The 14,280-nt window shown below is 41.4% G+C and overlaps 1 protein-coding gene across 6 annotated transcripts in view; it reads right to left on the bottom strand.

The window, feature by feature from the left end:
• LOC105258862 (MKL/myocardin-like protein 2) overlaps positions 1-14,280 on the bottom strand; it is a 177,750-nt gene that overhangs the window by 2,107 nt on the left and 161,363 nt on the right. For 5 of the 6 annotated variants that reach the window (XM_025408072.1, XM_025408068.1, XM_025408070.1 and 2 more), the window contains 9 exons: positions 8,125-8,190; positions 5,095-5,391; positions 4,537-4,901; positions 3,986-4,276; positions 2,169-2,309; positions 1,759-1,942; positions 1,389-1,682; positions 644-1,242; positions 34-549 (listed from right to left, as the gene is read on the bottom strand). In XM_025408072.1, coding sequence (XP_025263857.1) covers positions 34-549; positions 644-1,242; positions 1,389-1,682; positions 1,759-1,942; positions 2,169-2,309; positions 3,986-4,276; positions 4,537-4,901; positions 5,095-5,391; positions 8,125-8,190 — 2,753 coding nt within the window. The remainder of the gene's footprint in view (positions 1-33; positions 550-643; positions 1,243-1,388; positions 1,683-1,758; positions 1,943-2,168; positions 2,310-3,985; positions 4,277-4,536; positions 4,902-5,094; positions 5,392-8,124; positions 8,191-14,280) is intronic. The other variant, XM_025408069.1, reaches the window with a different exon arrangement.

Below are 14,280 nucleotides of genomic sequence, written 5' to 3'. Positions count from 1 at the left end.
AATTTTTTCCCAGAAGAAAAAAGAAAGACTTACTTTGAGATCCAAATTCGCATTATCTGAAGAAGTCACTTCTTGCGGTGGCTGAGGATCTGGAGATGCTTGTTGCGTCGATTGAGGACTGAGCAACATAGCGGTGTCCATTTCGGCCTCGGTATTCAAAAGATCCGTACTGAAGGACGAGATCTCCTCCTGCTGTTGCAATTGTTGCAACGCATTGGGTAATTGAATGGAAAATGCCGTTAACGGCAACGGCGGTGGCGGTGGCGGTGCCGGTGTTGATGGACTTGAGCAACCGCTCTGGGATACTTCCATCGGTATCGGACTGATGGGACTCATTGGACTAGCAGCTGTAAAGACCAAGGATTGAGTTGGACTGTCCGCCGGCGCGGTAAAAACCAGATTCTGTTGCAGCTGACGATTCGGAGTCGTAGGAGTAGCCGGATCTTGCGCGGCACTCGGCGGTAATTCGCCATTCCTGATGAGAATTTCTAATACATCGTCAACCTCTTGGCTCTTTATGTGATTTTTCTGAACCGGCTCGATTTTAACCTAAAAATGCGCATAATTATAACGTTATAGATTTATAAAACATTAGAAGAAATGTTGAAAATGATGAAAAAAAAATTGAAAATTATGATTATACCTTCAACAACTTAGCGGCTTCGTCGTATTGCGGCGGTGGCGGCTTACTGTCATCAGAGGTAGTTGTTTGATGTTGTTGAGCTTGTGCCTGAGCCACAAGAGCACCGAGCAATGAGCCATTCAGCTTGGTCGGTTTTGCCAGATTCAGAACGATCGCTGTAGGTATTTGAACAGTAGTGCTATTCTTGGACTGATTTTTCTTGTTGTTGATCGCAGTTAGAGTCGCAGAATCGAGAATGGCGGTCGCATTATTTGGCTGTGCCTGTAAAAAGGCCGCGAGACTCGCTTTCGCATTGAGTTGTTGGATTGTGGCTTGTTGTTGCGTTTGTTGGTGTGATTGTTGTTGATTCTGTTGTTGTTGTTGTTGTTGCTGATGCTGCTGCTGTTGTAGATGTTGAAGCTGTTGTAAATGTAACTGTAATTGTTGCTGTTGCATTTTATTTTGTATGTGTTGCTGGAGGACCAGCTTCTCGGCGCGCACCGTGGCTGGCTGCGTCTGGCGGATTTGCTGAAGCTGTTGTTGCGACTTGTACAGCTCGCGTTGTAACTCCTCTATCCGTCTCCTCTGCACCTTGATGATATCATCTCCTGAAACACGAACTACGTCGTAAAAACACCCACGTGTATGTTGTCTCTCGAATCAATGGCCTCGCTTGAAAGTCTCATAGTCTTTCTCGCACGCGCACACCAAAAATTTAAAGTAGTGTTTAATATAACAAAGAGGCATTGAGATGATGTTTTTTTACCTGGCGGACTCGACGGATCATCGTGCTCGCTACTGTGAGGCGAGGCGGTTCGTGGACTATTCGGTTCGTCCTTCACGATACAACTCGGACTCTTGGCTTGAGAACTGGACTCGTCCGTTGCCATCGGGCCAGGCGTATCCATTAAGATGTGACCCATATGCGTTACATGCGGTCCGTTGGACATTGAGTTGCTACTAGATGATTCCGTGAAGGGCTTTAATCGTTCAATCAATTGCGGTTTCGATCCCGACACCGGCAAATTCCGTCGTTTCAATTCCACCTTGAGATCGCTCACTGTGAATGCAATGCGCGAAATTATTTTCTGCTTTTTATGTCGAATTTTGTTCGTGTTTGTCATGTATTTTGATACCTTTCATGTCTTCCAGCTTGCCTAAGGGCCTCAACGGAGGTTGCTCCGAAGGATTGTTCGAAGAATTTGAAGGAGCTGGACTAGCAGCGTTTGCACTGCTTCCGCTCACGCTACCAGCATCACTTGCACTGCTACTTGTAAGTGACAGCGGCTTCTGCGCGGCCGGCAAGATAATCTGTGGATACTGAATAAAAAAAATGTTTTAATCTTGTAGCTTCATCAATAGAATATTCGTTTCACATTAAATATTTTAATATACTTAAAGAGTGGAAATTTTTTGGGAATTTTTTCAATAAGGCTTTTCAGAAACAATATAAAATGATAAAATAGTATTCTGTGCGAAAAATTGAGATAAATGTAGAATTTTTTATTGTAAAAAATTTGACTGGTTACATTGCACGCGTCAGTACCTTGTGCTGCCACTCGAGTTGCCATTGGAGGAACAGTTGCTGCTGCTGCAGGAGCAGTTCATAACTGGTCTCACCGGGTTGCGCGGCGCCAAGACCGGAAGTGCTAGACGACACTGGTGTCTTCTGCGCGTTTGGGGGACCCTACAGCAAAGAGTCGAGTTGTACTATATTGTGAAGAAAATATGAAGAAACCCAACGCGCGTTTAATCACTCGTTCGCTTCACGATCGAACAAGCCTGATGATAAAAAACTCGAAAAATAAAACCTGTCTTTGTGCATCTCGATTTACGTAACGCTATTCACACTCGGTCAACAGATTTGAAATACTTTTTCTGACATCACTGTCTGACGTTTTCGGTGCATCGCGAAGGAGAAGACGAAGGTAGGTGACGTAGCTCTGCAGGCCGCACCGAGTGATAAATGATACATCAAGATGTTTTCTGCGCCCTCATTTGCACGCCCATTCCCGGCTCGCTTTCACACCGGCCAAACCGTATCTCGGGTGTTTTGGGCCTGGACGACTCGGCCGCTCCGTTCGGTTCGGCTCGGCTCGGGGAGGAGGAAACCCCGAGCGGATGATCCGCTCTCGCCGCTCGTTCCTTGGCTTCCTCCGTTCTTAGGTGCAATTAGCGCTCGAATTACTCAGAGCTAACGAGGTGGGTCCTGAGTCCCCCTCTTTCTCTCTCTCTCTCTTTCCCTCTCTCGGAAGATCGCGAGAGTTAATCACCCGATACGATCTCCCTTCGAGGAGTTGCTCCTCCGGGCCCCGGTCTGTCCACCGCAGCAGTCCACTGGAGCCGAGATTCACGGTCCGTGCTCCGTATTCGTTTTTACCTTGCCTTCTTCCTACTCGGCCACCTCCTCCGCTCTTCTTCTTGCTCTCGAGCCGTCCTTTTTGCTCGTCTCATCTTTTTGCCGTGCTTGTTGCCACGCCGAAATGCGGCTTCTCCGTTAGCCCGCACTGCCCGGGAACTAGTTTGTAGTGCCACCCGGCGATCCCGGGTACACGATAATTATCGCGCGCCTCTGTATATACACTTCGGTCGTGCCTCGATCGAAGAAGATACTTTGCATCTCGTCCGTGGCGTTTTAGCCGTTTATCATGACGGAGGAATTTCCGGTAAAATTTTTTTTCTCTCGAATTTTATGCCGAAAGAGAGACAGTTTAAGCCGAAAACTTTTGAGATAAACGCTACTATATTAATAAAAATTAATAAATAATATTTTAATGGAAAATTATATTTAATTAGATTTGATTAGAGTAATCTTTCTGTATTTCAGTTATTGTTAATCTTTACATTTTATCCTTTAAATTAATTATTAAATAAGAAAATAATTTTAGCACAAATATAGAATGTAGCAATTATTGTTTCAATTTTAATACTATTAATTGTTTAATATTACTAATTAATATTTATACGTAATAAACAGATTGTGATCAAAAAAAGTATCCGAATTTTCGATTCATCAATCAAGTTTGCTATTACGCAACATGCATCATGTTTAAAAATTCCCAAGACGCAAATGCGAACAGTGATGTCAGAATTTCGATGCTCTTCGAGAATGGCCCTTAATAACTTTCATCACGATTCAATAGTTATTACGAAGACATAATGCGCTCCGTGTAATAAAATCGATATCTCCAGACGAGAACGAACAATATCATTCTGCAGCTCTTGGCGATAAAGAAAAAAAAGAAGAAAATAATGAAACTCGCAAACGTTTCGCGTATTGCTCTCATTTATGCAAGTCACATAGAATGACACGGTTGTTCTCGTCGTCGAAATGTTGACATAATAAATTGAAAGCGAACTTACTTTGTACTCGTGGAATTTAATCGTGCGGGTCTTGGGCTGGCTCTTGGTCTTTGACTTCTTTCTGTTCTTGTCCTTTCCGGGGGCGTCGCTCCTTTGGCACGTGGTGACGGCGGCAATCGGGCTCGGCTGGGGCCGCGGGGTGATTGCCGCCGGCGGCGGCGCCGGGGGCGACGCTATCGAGATGTTGGACAGAGGGCTCAGGCTGGATGTGGTTGAGCCCAGGGACATCGGGCTCGGCGCCGGCGCCAGTGGCAGGAGGGTTGTCGACGGGCCATTTGTCGTCTGACTCGCCTATTAAAAAGAGAGAAAGAGAACGCCCGGTAGTTTTTTGAACTTCCATAATGAGATCCGTGATATAGATTGCTATCAATATAATTGTTGACAACTTTCTAATTATGCACTAGAGAATTATCGTCGCAATCAATCGCTTGATTAATGCTTTTATTATCGTTTAGCTCTTTAAAAATAAATCAACCTTACAACGAAGCTACTACTGTAATACCCGTCACAACGAATCGAAAAAATTACCATCATTGCTACTTTGAATTTACCTGCGTAGACGTGTGCTGCTGAGCCTGCTGGATTTGTTGTTGTTGACTTTGCTGTTGCGAGCCTACAACGGTGTTGCAAAGCTCGGCGAAGGTCTGTATCGTCGATTCCGTGGATGTCTGCTGAAACACAGGGGATGTCGACGAGACCACAACGGCGCCGCCGGTTGTGGGTATGCTGAGGGAAACTGTGACGATACCCGCGGAGGCCGCCGCGGTTTCCAGAACGTCCGACGACCGCGATTCCAATTGCGGTGAGGGCGCGCCCTCCGAACTTTGGGAGTCATCCTCGAAGGTAATGTAGTGGTCCGGATGCTGGGGCTTCGTCACTTGCCCCTCGCAGGTGGCCTTGAAGGGAATGTGACCCTCTAGGGGAAGAATTAAATCGTAAAGTAATTAAAGATTGCAAAAACTTGATATATAACTTTGCATGTGACGTAACGTTAATTAATAATAAAGCATAGTAAATCTACTTATTTTTATATACATTGCATTTTTTTTACATCATAAATAATTGTATCATCATTTTATTTTTGTACAGGCTGTCGAGATAACTGATACCTTTGACTGCCCTCTCGATGGGCTCTTCAGTATGAAGGATATTCTTTTGGATGAGTTCGAGCGGTCCGGGTCGATGACTGAGCTGATCGTTGAGATGATCGGCTAGCCTGGCCTTCTTCAGCATCCGTTGCCGCTCGGCCAGACTCGGATCCACGTGACCCACATCTTCGAGGATGTGCTGTCGGACGAGCTCGTCCCTACCTGGTCTCTGCTGGATCTTCGCCTTCAGCAGATCGCCTGTCTTTGCTCGCTCCAGCTGCTTCCGTTGCTCGTGAAACGCCGGTGGCGTTTTCAGCGCTGCATGTGCGAGGAGGAAAACATTCTTGTCTCTCATATCGTATTTTATTTGCTCTTTCCGACGCGATTAATTTTATGCATGGCATGTCGTGCTACTACATTGTATCGCAAACTTTTTTTTACAAATAACGGAATAATCAGTAATCGCGGAAGAGACTGATTCGAGGCTGTCAGAATTTTTCGTCTCTGAATCTAGGTCGCAATTGTTAGATTTTTTTTTTTTAAAAAAGAAAAGAAAGAAGGCGCCCAAATTTCTCGATACGCGATGTCGCGCATGTTGCAAGCATCAATTTGACGATGACTCTCAAACGCGTCCGCATGGCGCCATTTCGGTGTCAACATGACGCGTCCTCCTCCACTCTCGCATTCCCCAGCACCATTAAGTCGCCGAATAAATGATCCCCGAAGCGTGTTCCTACTGCTATGTATTTCCGGACGCGGATGCTGTCGTTGTGCGGAATAAAAGCGCGTGTACGATGATTCTCGTCGCCGCAGTCTGGTAACGGAAACGTGAAAATACATGAGCGCGTTCTGGTATTTTAACGTACCGCAAATGCCGTAAGTTTCCGTCTCGGACAGGGCACTCTTTCCGGCGACTCCTTCCCCTCCATCGCGGATTTTTTTAGCGGCTTCGAGATTAATCGCGAATGCAATTCCCTTGCGAGTCGTTGTCACGCGGGAGATGCAACGTTTCCTCGGATATTACTCTTCGACTCGTTACGGAGAATTTATGATACTGTTACGAAGATACGAAAATGAATGAAAAGGAGAGATTTTTTTCGCGAGATTCCTCGCACCATATGTTGAAAATTGTAAATATGCATAATGTAAATTATTTATAAATACGTAGTATTTAAACTTTTGCTTTGGTCTAGTTTCGCGAACGAAATTCAACGTTCTCGCTTCTTCATTTTGAAATCTTCGTCATTTCGTTTCCCTTCTAAGCATGAGGTTTCAGAGGCAGCGAGACGCCCGACGTCCTTGCAACGCCTATTCTAATCTCACGCGAAGTGTCTGAGGGGCGTCGTTAATTTGCCGCAATAAACGTCTTCCGCGGTTGGAGTGAGCTCAAGATTTGGGAAATAAAACGGAATTGTGATCTCTCTCTCTTTGCACGACGATTGACATTTCGGGAGCAAATCGCATAAGTCTATTTGTATTCGCTCGTTGTGTACTTGCGACGCGTATGACGATGCGGATGTACTTGTTGATACGATATGATACAATCTGGCAAACATCTCGTTGCGGAACGAAGCAGTAAACTTCATAGATAAATTAATACGAACAGATTAATATCGTCGTAAATGTATTAATATACAATTTCATTCAACTGAGTATTTATAGCCATTTAACGAGCAATCTTTTATAAGCGCTATTAAAAGTTTTCACCATATTCAATACACATTTAATAATGTACATATGTAGTTTAGAATAGGGCAACTAAATTTTTTTTGTATCATTCATATATAATATATTTCTCATAAAGACTTAAAATAAAATAATATTATTAAAAAAATAATAAAGACAAGAGATATAAAAAAATTAAATTTTAATTGTCATTACTTTTTAAATTTTGCAAAATTTTAAATAACATTGGAAATGAAATATAAATTAAAAAATAAAATATAAATAGCAATAAGAACTGCTGATAAATGGGACTGTTCTGCTTTCGAAAAATCTTTCGCAGAAATGCATCGATTTCTGCTGGAAGAGACTGGATTTATAACATAATTCTGGTCGATTTCTGCGAAAGCAACTATTATGCAGATGTGTATGTGAAGCGACTTTAGAATCCCGCAGGGAGATACAAATGAATGAATCCAGCACGGTATGGAAATGCATATACACGGATGCGCATAAAGGCGAACGAGACCTATCAAAGTGCGTATTTTCATCGGCCCGGCAATATATACCGGGTGCTATAAAACGCGCCGGCGCGCGGACGGTAACAAGAGTAATATTTTAGGGTGTGACCCAAATAATTACTGGATGCCGGTGCTCTCGTTCTGGTAAACATTTGGTATCCGTCGTAAATCTACCGAGCAACTAGAGACTGCCGCTCTTATACCGTTGATCGCTTCGGGGATTTCGGGAGCGAAAGACGACGGTGTTTTCACTTTTGCTTCTTCATTTACATCGCCGCTCGCGGATGTCACGAGAATTTAGTTCATCCCACGATAGGATAAAGAAGAATAATCGAATGGGAATCTTATTGCGGAAAAGACATGTGTTAAGGAAGCGAGGTCATTCTTGCAGCTGTTGTTTCATAGAAAAGTCGATTTGCGTCGTTTTTCTGGATAGATCGATTTAATTATTACAAGATTAATTGACTCGGAAGAGACCCAATTCGTTTCACTTCTCAAAACTCAAAAAAAAACGATCGATAATTATCAATTTCCTTAATCGTTACGAGGCAATTTATCACAATCTACAAGTGTCCTAGATATCAGAGAGCCCCTTACTTTTTATATGTAATTCCGAAAGCCTCGATAATTGACTCGTGCATGCATCAATCTATCCGAACGAAAATGTTTTTAAGAGACCGACGAAGACCGACAATGATGTTCAATAACGGGTCGTAACGACAGCTGCGCAGATAGCAAGTATTATCGCAATATCGGCGAAGATTTAACAGCTTCGAATCCTACAAGCGCAATTTTCCGCGGTATACGAGAAAACAAAAAATAAAAAAAAAATATAAATGGTGTAATAAACAAACGGATCAACACTTACATGGCATGATGCCTTGCGCAACCAGCTGATTGATGGGTCGCCTCAGCATGAGCTTCACCTTCAACGCTGCAACAGAAAAAGCGAGCCGCCGGTCATAAAGTGCGTCTTCTTAGTTATGGGGAAGAAATTAGGGGCCAATTCGAAAGAGCGGCCTCCTCCATCTTCGTGGAACTTTTATTTCAACGAGTGCATTGCACCTCGGCGAGACATCGGCAGGCGGGGAAGCCGTTCGCGAAATCCTCCCGTCTCTCGACGGCACCGCTCCAATTTCTGCGGGATTTCCGCCGAAGAGTCGCGACAGCCGCAAAATATCAAGCCGCGCGACGCAAGATGCTTCTATAAAAATCACGGAGATCAAAGTCGATCATTCGCCCTAACTCGGCGTACATTTTTTTCTGTTGGGTTTTCTCCTTACGCACACCGTACGCTTCTCTCTGATCCTTTTAAAGACCGATGATGGTTTTATGTTTTCACATTTTTCCAACAAGTCGATGCAATTAAAGGAAGAATTGATTTTATATTTACATTTGATTAATAAATATTGAAATAATAATAAAATTGACTTATAAACATAACTATGAAAAATCTTTAAAAAATTTACAGATAAATATATATAAGCGATCTTTTGGTAAAATGTATTTTGTCATCTTATAACGACATTATTTTTTTTTCGCATATATTTTAATAATGAAAAATGATGAAAAATTTGAAGTTTCTAGTTGAATCTCGCCATGTATTATTAATTTAACATTTCTCGATTGATATATCTATATTTTCGTTAATTGTACATTCGGATACAAAAGCCGCAAAGATGCACCGAGGATCAAAGGTCGAAGAAATGCGCGAGTCTTTCCCCGCGCAGAATCGGATACCCAAGTAACACACAAGTACAGAATTAACACACAAAGGGCCGGCGGTTATAAATACGCGTACGACGCGGGCCAGATTGCATAAATTGTCTGCGAAAGAGGAAGAATAAAAACGCGGAGGCCGCATGGCCGCGCAATCTGAATTCAAAGCGGCCAATATCCTGGCGAAATGCCTGGTGCACTGCCTTTGAGCATAATGGCTCATCCGCGGTGAGATTCGCTACTTTATACGTTACTGCTACTGTTGCTGGATTCGTAATAGGGTTCAGTTTCCTCTCGAATCGTCAACAAACGTTACATTGACAGTTCTCTTTCGATCTTTCACGTCTTTAGAAACAGTCACAAATCGATATTTGGCGAAAATTATATAATGCTTATGACGTTGCGATGTGAATTTTCTGTACACCAATTGCGTATATCGATATAACTAATAATTATTAGTCGTAATATATAGATATTCTTCTTGCTACGAGGAGCGTGATTTAATTCGTCGCATAGTTTCAGTTAAGTTACAACTGCTTCGAGATTGAAATATGCTTGTTGACGCGTTGAGCAACATGTATTGTATTTTGGCATTGTATAACACGAATCCGCGATGCTGCAAATGAGACAGAGTAAGCTATTGGAGCTAATATATATTTCGTCCCGCTTACACGAACAATGTATGTGTCGAGAAAGACAAAATTATTACGAAATTCAGTCCTTGGTGCTCTTTGCTTGCTAACTAATGCCATCATATTGGCTGCGTTCAGCAGGAAAAGCTGCTTTGCAACTGTTGTAAAATTCGAATCTGATTGGTGTATAATCTTAGATTCAGTCAAAATTAAGAGTATATACCAATCAGGCTCACGAATTTTACAACAGTTGTAAAACAGCTTTTTCTGCTGAACGCAGCCACATCTGGCCTCAACGTCTCACAGTCTTTCTAAAACATTTTATTTTGATTCGCACTCTCATCTCACCTTATATAGGGTATTTCTTAATAAGTGCGAAAAATCTTAGGAGATGATTCTTTGTCGAAAATCAAAAGCGGTTTTTCGTATAAACATATAGTCCTACGTCCTTCTTTGCACTTCTACAAAAATGGCGATAAAAATTAGGTTTTTAAGTTTTTATTATAATTTTGTTTTTGTTCCAATTTTCCCAACTAATTTTATTTTTATTTTAAAAAACTTCTCGTAATTTGAAACCTATGCTATTTAGCACCGTGATGTGCACGATAACGTATTTTTTTTTTGAAAATTACTGATTTTATTGAAAAAAATAAAAAATTTTTTAAATAAATCAAACTTTTTAATGCATATTTTTAGATGATCATATTCCGGCCCATTAAAAAGTTCTAATAAAAGTTCTAATAAAAAATTGAATAGGGGTTGCTAGTTTCATCTCCTTATAACAATACAGAATGCTGAAAAAAATATTAATAAATAACTTTTTTCCTAGTAAAAAATATCCACCTAATTTCATTTTTTTAACGTGTTCTAAATTTGCGAAAAAAATAAAAACCTAATTTTTACTCCCATTTTTGGAGGAGTGTAATTCCACAGGGAGGAATGTAGGAGTATATGTTTATATGAAAAACCCCTCTTAATTTTCGACAAAGAATCATCTTCTAAAATTTTTCGCTCTTATTGAGAAACACCCTGCATAATAAAATTTTTAATTTTCTCAAGATATATTATTTTGTTCCCACATCTATCTATTCCGATGTTAAAGTTATATTTTCCTCTTTCGCTTTTTCTCCTATTCGTGTATAGACATGATCTTTAAATATTTAAAATTTTCATCTTTATGAAACGCCAGTGCTTTTTTACAAGCATTAAAATATTCAGTTGCATAGCTATGCACATTTCAAGTATGATTTCTAGGATCGATAACGAGGATACCGATCACGAATGCTCGTTAAGAGATAAAACTATTGCGATTAAAGCGTGTCGATAAGATTCTAGAACGTTTGCTTGCACCTTGTACCTACGATCATAATAATTCGTCCCTTCGAGCGAGATTTCGAATCGGCGTGTTCTGCGATTATCGCTCGAGTATCGTAATCATAATAATTCGTGCTAATTGGCGATTCCGTGCTGTCGAATTAAATTAGGTCGCTTGGTTACTAATAGCGAAACCAATAATAAAGCTTGCTGACTCAACTTCACCTAGTCTCTTAATAACACGACGACGCAGGCTCAGCAACATGTCGTAATAATATCTTTCTACTCTTTATGGACAATCAATTTTTACTTTGCAGTGTTGCAATTATGACCGCGTTTTAGTGAGTTATGTACTGATGATGTAGAGTATCTGATGAAATAAAACTTTGGAATATATAATATATATGCTCGAGTAAAAATATACAACCACAAAATTTTTAAATATCTATCAAGTATTTTAAAAACTTCAGAACTTCTTTTCTGCGGGCTCAAGAATCTTGAGAAGTGTAAAATCTTCCATTTCAAAGTTTTGATTTTAAATTTCCGACCATGCAGTGGTCGAGGGACGATTAATGAAGATTCGAATCGAGATTGAAAATCCTGTCTGGCGAGTGAAACAAAGCAGGACACAGTAGAGCTGAGAGGAAGGATAACCAGAGAGAGGATAACAGACGCCAAGAAGATAGATGCTAACGACCAGAGTGACGCTGGCTACCGAGAGATACGCTGGACCAAACGCCGCGTCACGAGAGGCGGTTCTCTCTCTTTCTCTTTTTTTCTTTCCCTTTCTCTCTCTCTCTCTCTCTTATTCTCTCTCGAACCCGGCGCACACGTGCATAGCTGCGCACGTGCATAGTTGTGCCGTGTAGCCGATGGCATGGCAGGTTACGACTTCGTGGTTCGCGTGGCTCGATCGCGCTCGACGCGGAATTCTCATCGTGTTTCGCATTTCTGGAAGCTTCCGTTGTTGTTTCGCCTCGCTAAATCGCGCTGCGCGGTTAATTTTTTAACCCCGCAGGGTCGAGCATCCTTCAAGTTATATGCAAAATTCGACTTCGACATATTGTAATTAATGACGTGGACCTGGAGAAGGAATGGACAATATAATTCGATCAAATATAACTCTGAAATAAATATTCCGCGATTTATGAATAGATTATAAAAGATAATTAAGATAATAAAGTTGAATCTGATGATCATGCGCTAATGGAAAAAGCAGTAAAATATATTTTGAAGTAATATTGTTTTACTCTCTCTTTCGTTTCCTATTTTTCTTGGTGAAATATATGAGACAAACTATTATTTAAAAATCTTAAGGATTTTCGTAACATTGATGAAATTTATCTGTTTTTTTTTGTTACAATATTTCCATCAATCTAAAGTAGCTGTTATTTAGCGGAGCTTAAGAGTTAAGCTTGTGTAAGAATACGCGCGAGTGATAAACGCATCACGATTGGCCAAGCCATCTATCATATTTCAGTATTTCCAAATATTTACACAGTCAACACGGTAAATCTCACGTCTTTTACGATTGCAGTAAAACTTACAACTGTGTAACATCGTATCAATATTACGGTTATCGCTTTTCGCACGTATGTATTTCATCGATCTGGGAGATGTATATCTACTTATCCAAGCGCTTTGCGTGCCGCGCGAATATCTCAAGGTGCGTATTTCGAACTAAATTCATTACCGGCTACTCGCCCACGCATTGGCTCACGAATTCGTGTTAATTGCTATAAATTTCTGGATGCGCAGAGCGACATGGGAACCACGCGTCGTCGTAAATGTTTGCGACATCCATAGAATGCAAATTCCTCAGAAGCGATTACCCTCCACGCGCATCCAAGTACAACCTTTGCCACTTTGATTCTCGCTTCGCGACGCTCTTATGAATCGCTGTGCTAATTTAACGAGTGACTAATAAGCGTAGGAATAATTTTAAATCTGATATCCTAGACAATTGGATAAAATTTATTTATTTTGCTAATAAATTTTACTTTTTCCTACGCTTTCTATACAACTGATTGCAAAATGAAGCAAGATTCAACCAATAAAAGCTTTCCTATCGAGACGAGAAATATACGCAATTTGCTTTTGCAATCGATATCATAATATTCGATATTATTATGTAGATCTACGAATGTAGATCTACATAAATGTCATCGAAAGTTGTCATCGGTTTTACGATCATCTCGCGAACACGTTCCTTACGACGACGCTTGCTTTACGACGATGGGACGATCGGCAAATAAATCAACGAGACTGGAATCTTAAGCGCGACGTTAAAGAATTCCGGAAGACACCGGATTCCTTCGACAATCCCATAAATATTAGCCGTGAATTCGCTTCTACGTTCGCTACTGATTTGACCCCAATTTTCGGTCTCATCCTTAAACCAATTCGACAAATTGCCGCCGCATTCCGCCATCTGTTCATCAACATCCTCGCGTGCCTCGACTCTATCGCAAGAAAGCGCATAAAACGCGACGCTAACGCATACGTTTATCGCGATGCATTTGCTGAAGGCCCGTCTATAACCGGAAGATATTGCGTTCCGACTAATAGAACAATTTACAGCGCCTAAGAAGAAATTATCAGAGCGATGCTGTAGAAACGTCTATGAATATTCGGGAGTATATGTCACGCTTCGGATACGGTAAATTGTGACGCGTTTATTGGAAAGACCTCCACGACCGCAAGATATTGCATCTTAATAGGATGACGACTCTTGTAACGCGCAAATAGAAATTATCCTTCGGACGGTATTGGGTGCAAAGGTTTATGAATGCTGAAAGCTTTCGCAATACACGCACACACTATGCAGATGCAGTAAACGCTAGGCAATTATGAATTGTCATGGCAATTTTGAACTCGGGTCTTCAAAGTGTTCGATTTAGTGTTTACCGTTTATCGAAAGACGGTACTTGAAAAGATTTCATTATCCACAGATCGCGAATGTCAATGATGTAACTCAGCACGAAAAGTTCTAAGGGTCATATATTCTTTAGGATCGTAAGATCAGATAGGATCTTTTAGAGTCATATATTTTCGAGACACCGAGTAGATGGATAGAAGTCGGGCATTCACGAAATAGAAGAGGGGACTACGTAAGCCCGCATAAGACACGTTTACGTGTCAGGCGGGGGTGATCCAATAATACGGTAGCTTTGGGTATAAATAAAGCCTGCGAGCCCGGAGATCGCGAGAGAAGTTGTCTTGTCGCCTCTCTCCTCTCTTCTGTCACTCTCCCGGTTCTCCCTTCCTCACGCAATCGCTTATCTCTCTTGTCCACCGTTTTACGGTCTTCGATCTTCTAATTTCACTCATGTCTTCACGCTTTATCGCGCGCGATCCCT

Source organism: Camponotus floridanus, unplaced genomic scaffold (assembly GCF_003227725.1).
Source record: "Camponotus floridanus strain SB8 unplaced genomic scaffold, Cflo_v7.5 scaffold2, whole genome shotgun sequence".
In the NCBI taxonomy this organism is placed as follows: Eukaryota; Metazoa; Arthropoda; class Insecta; order Hymenoptera; family Formicidae; genus Camponotus; species Camponotus floridanus.
The sequence above is the reverse complement of the archived record's forward strand: the minus strand, read 5'-3'. Positions and strand labels throughout refer to the sequence as shown.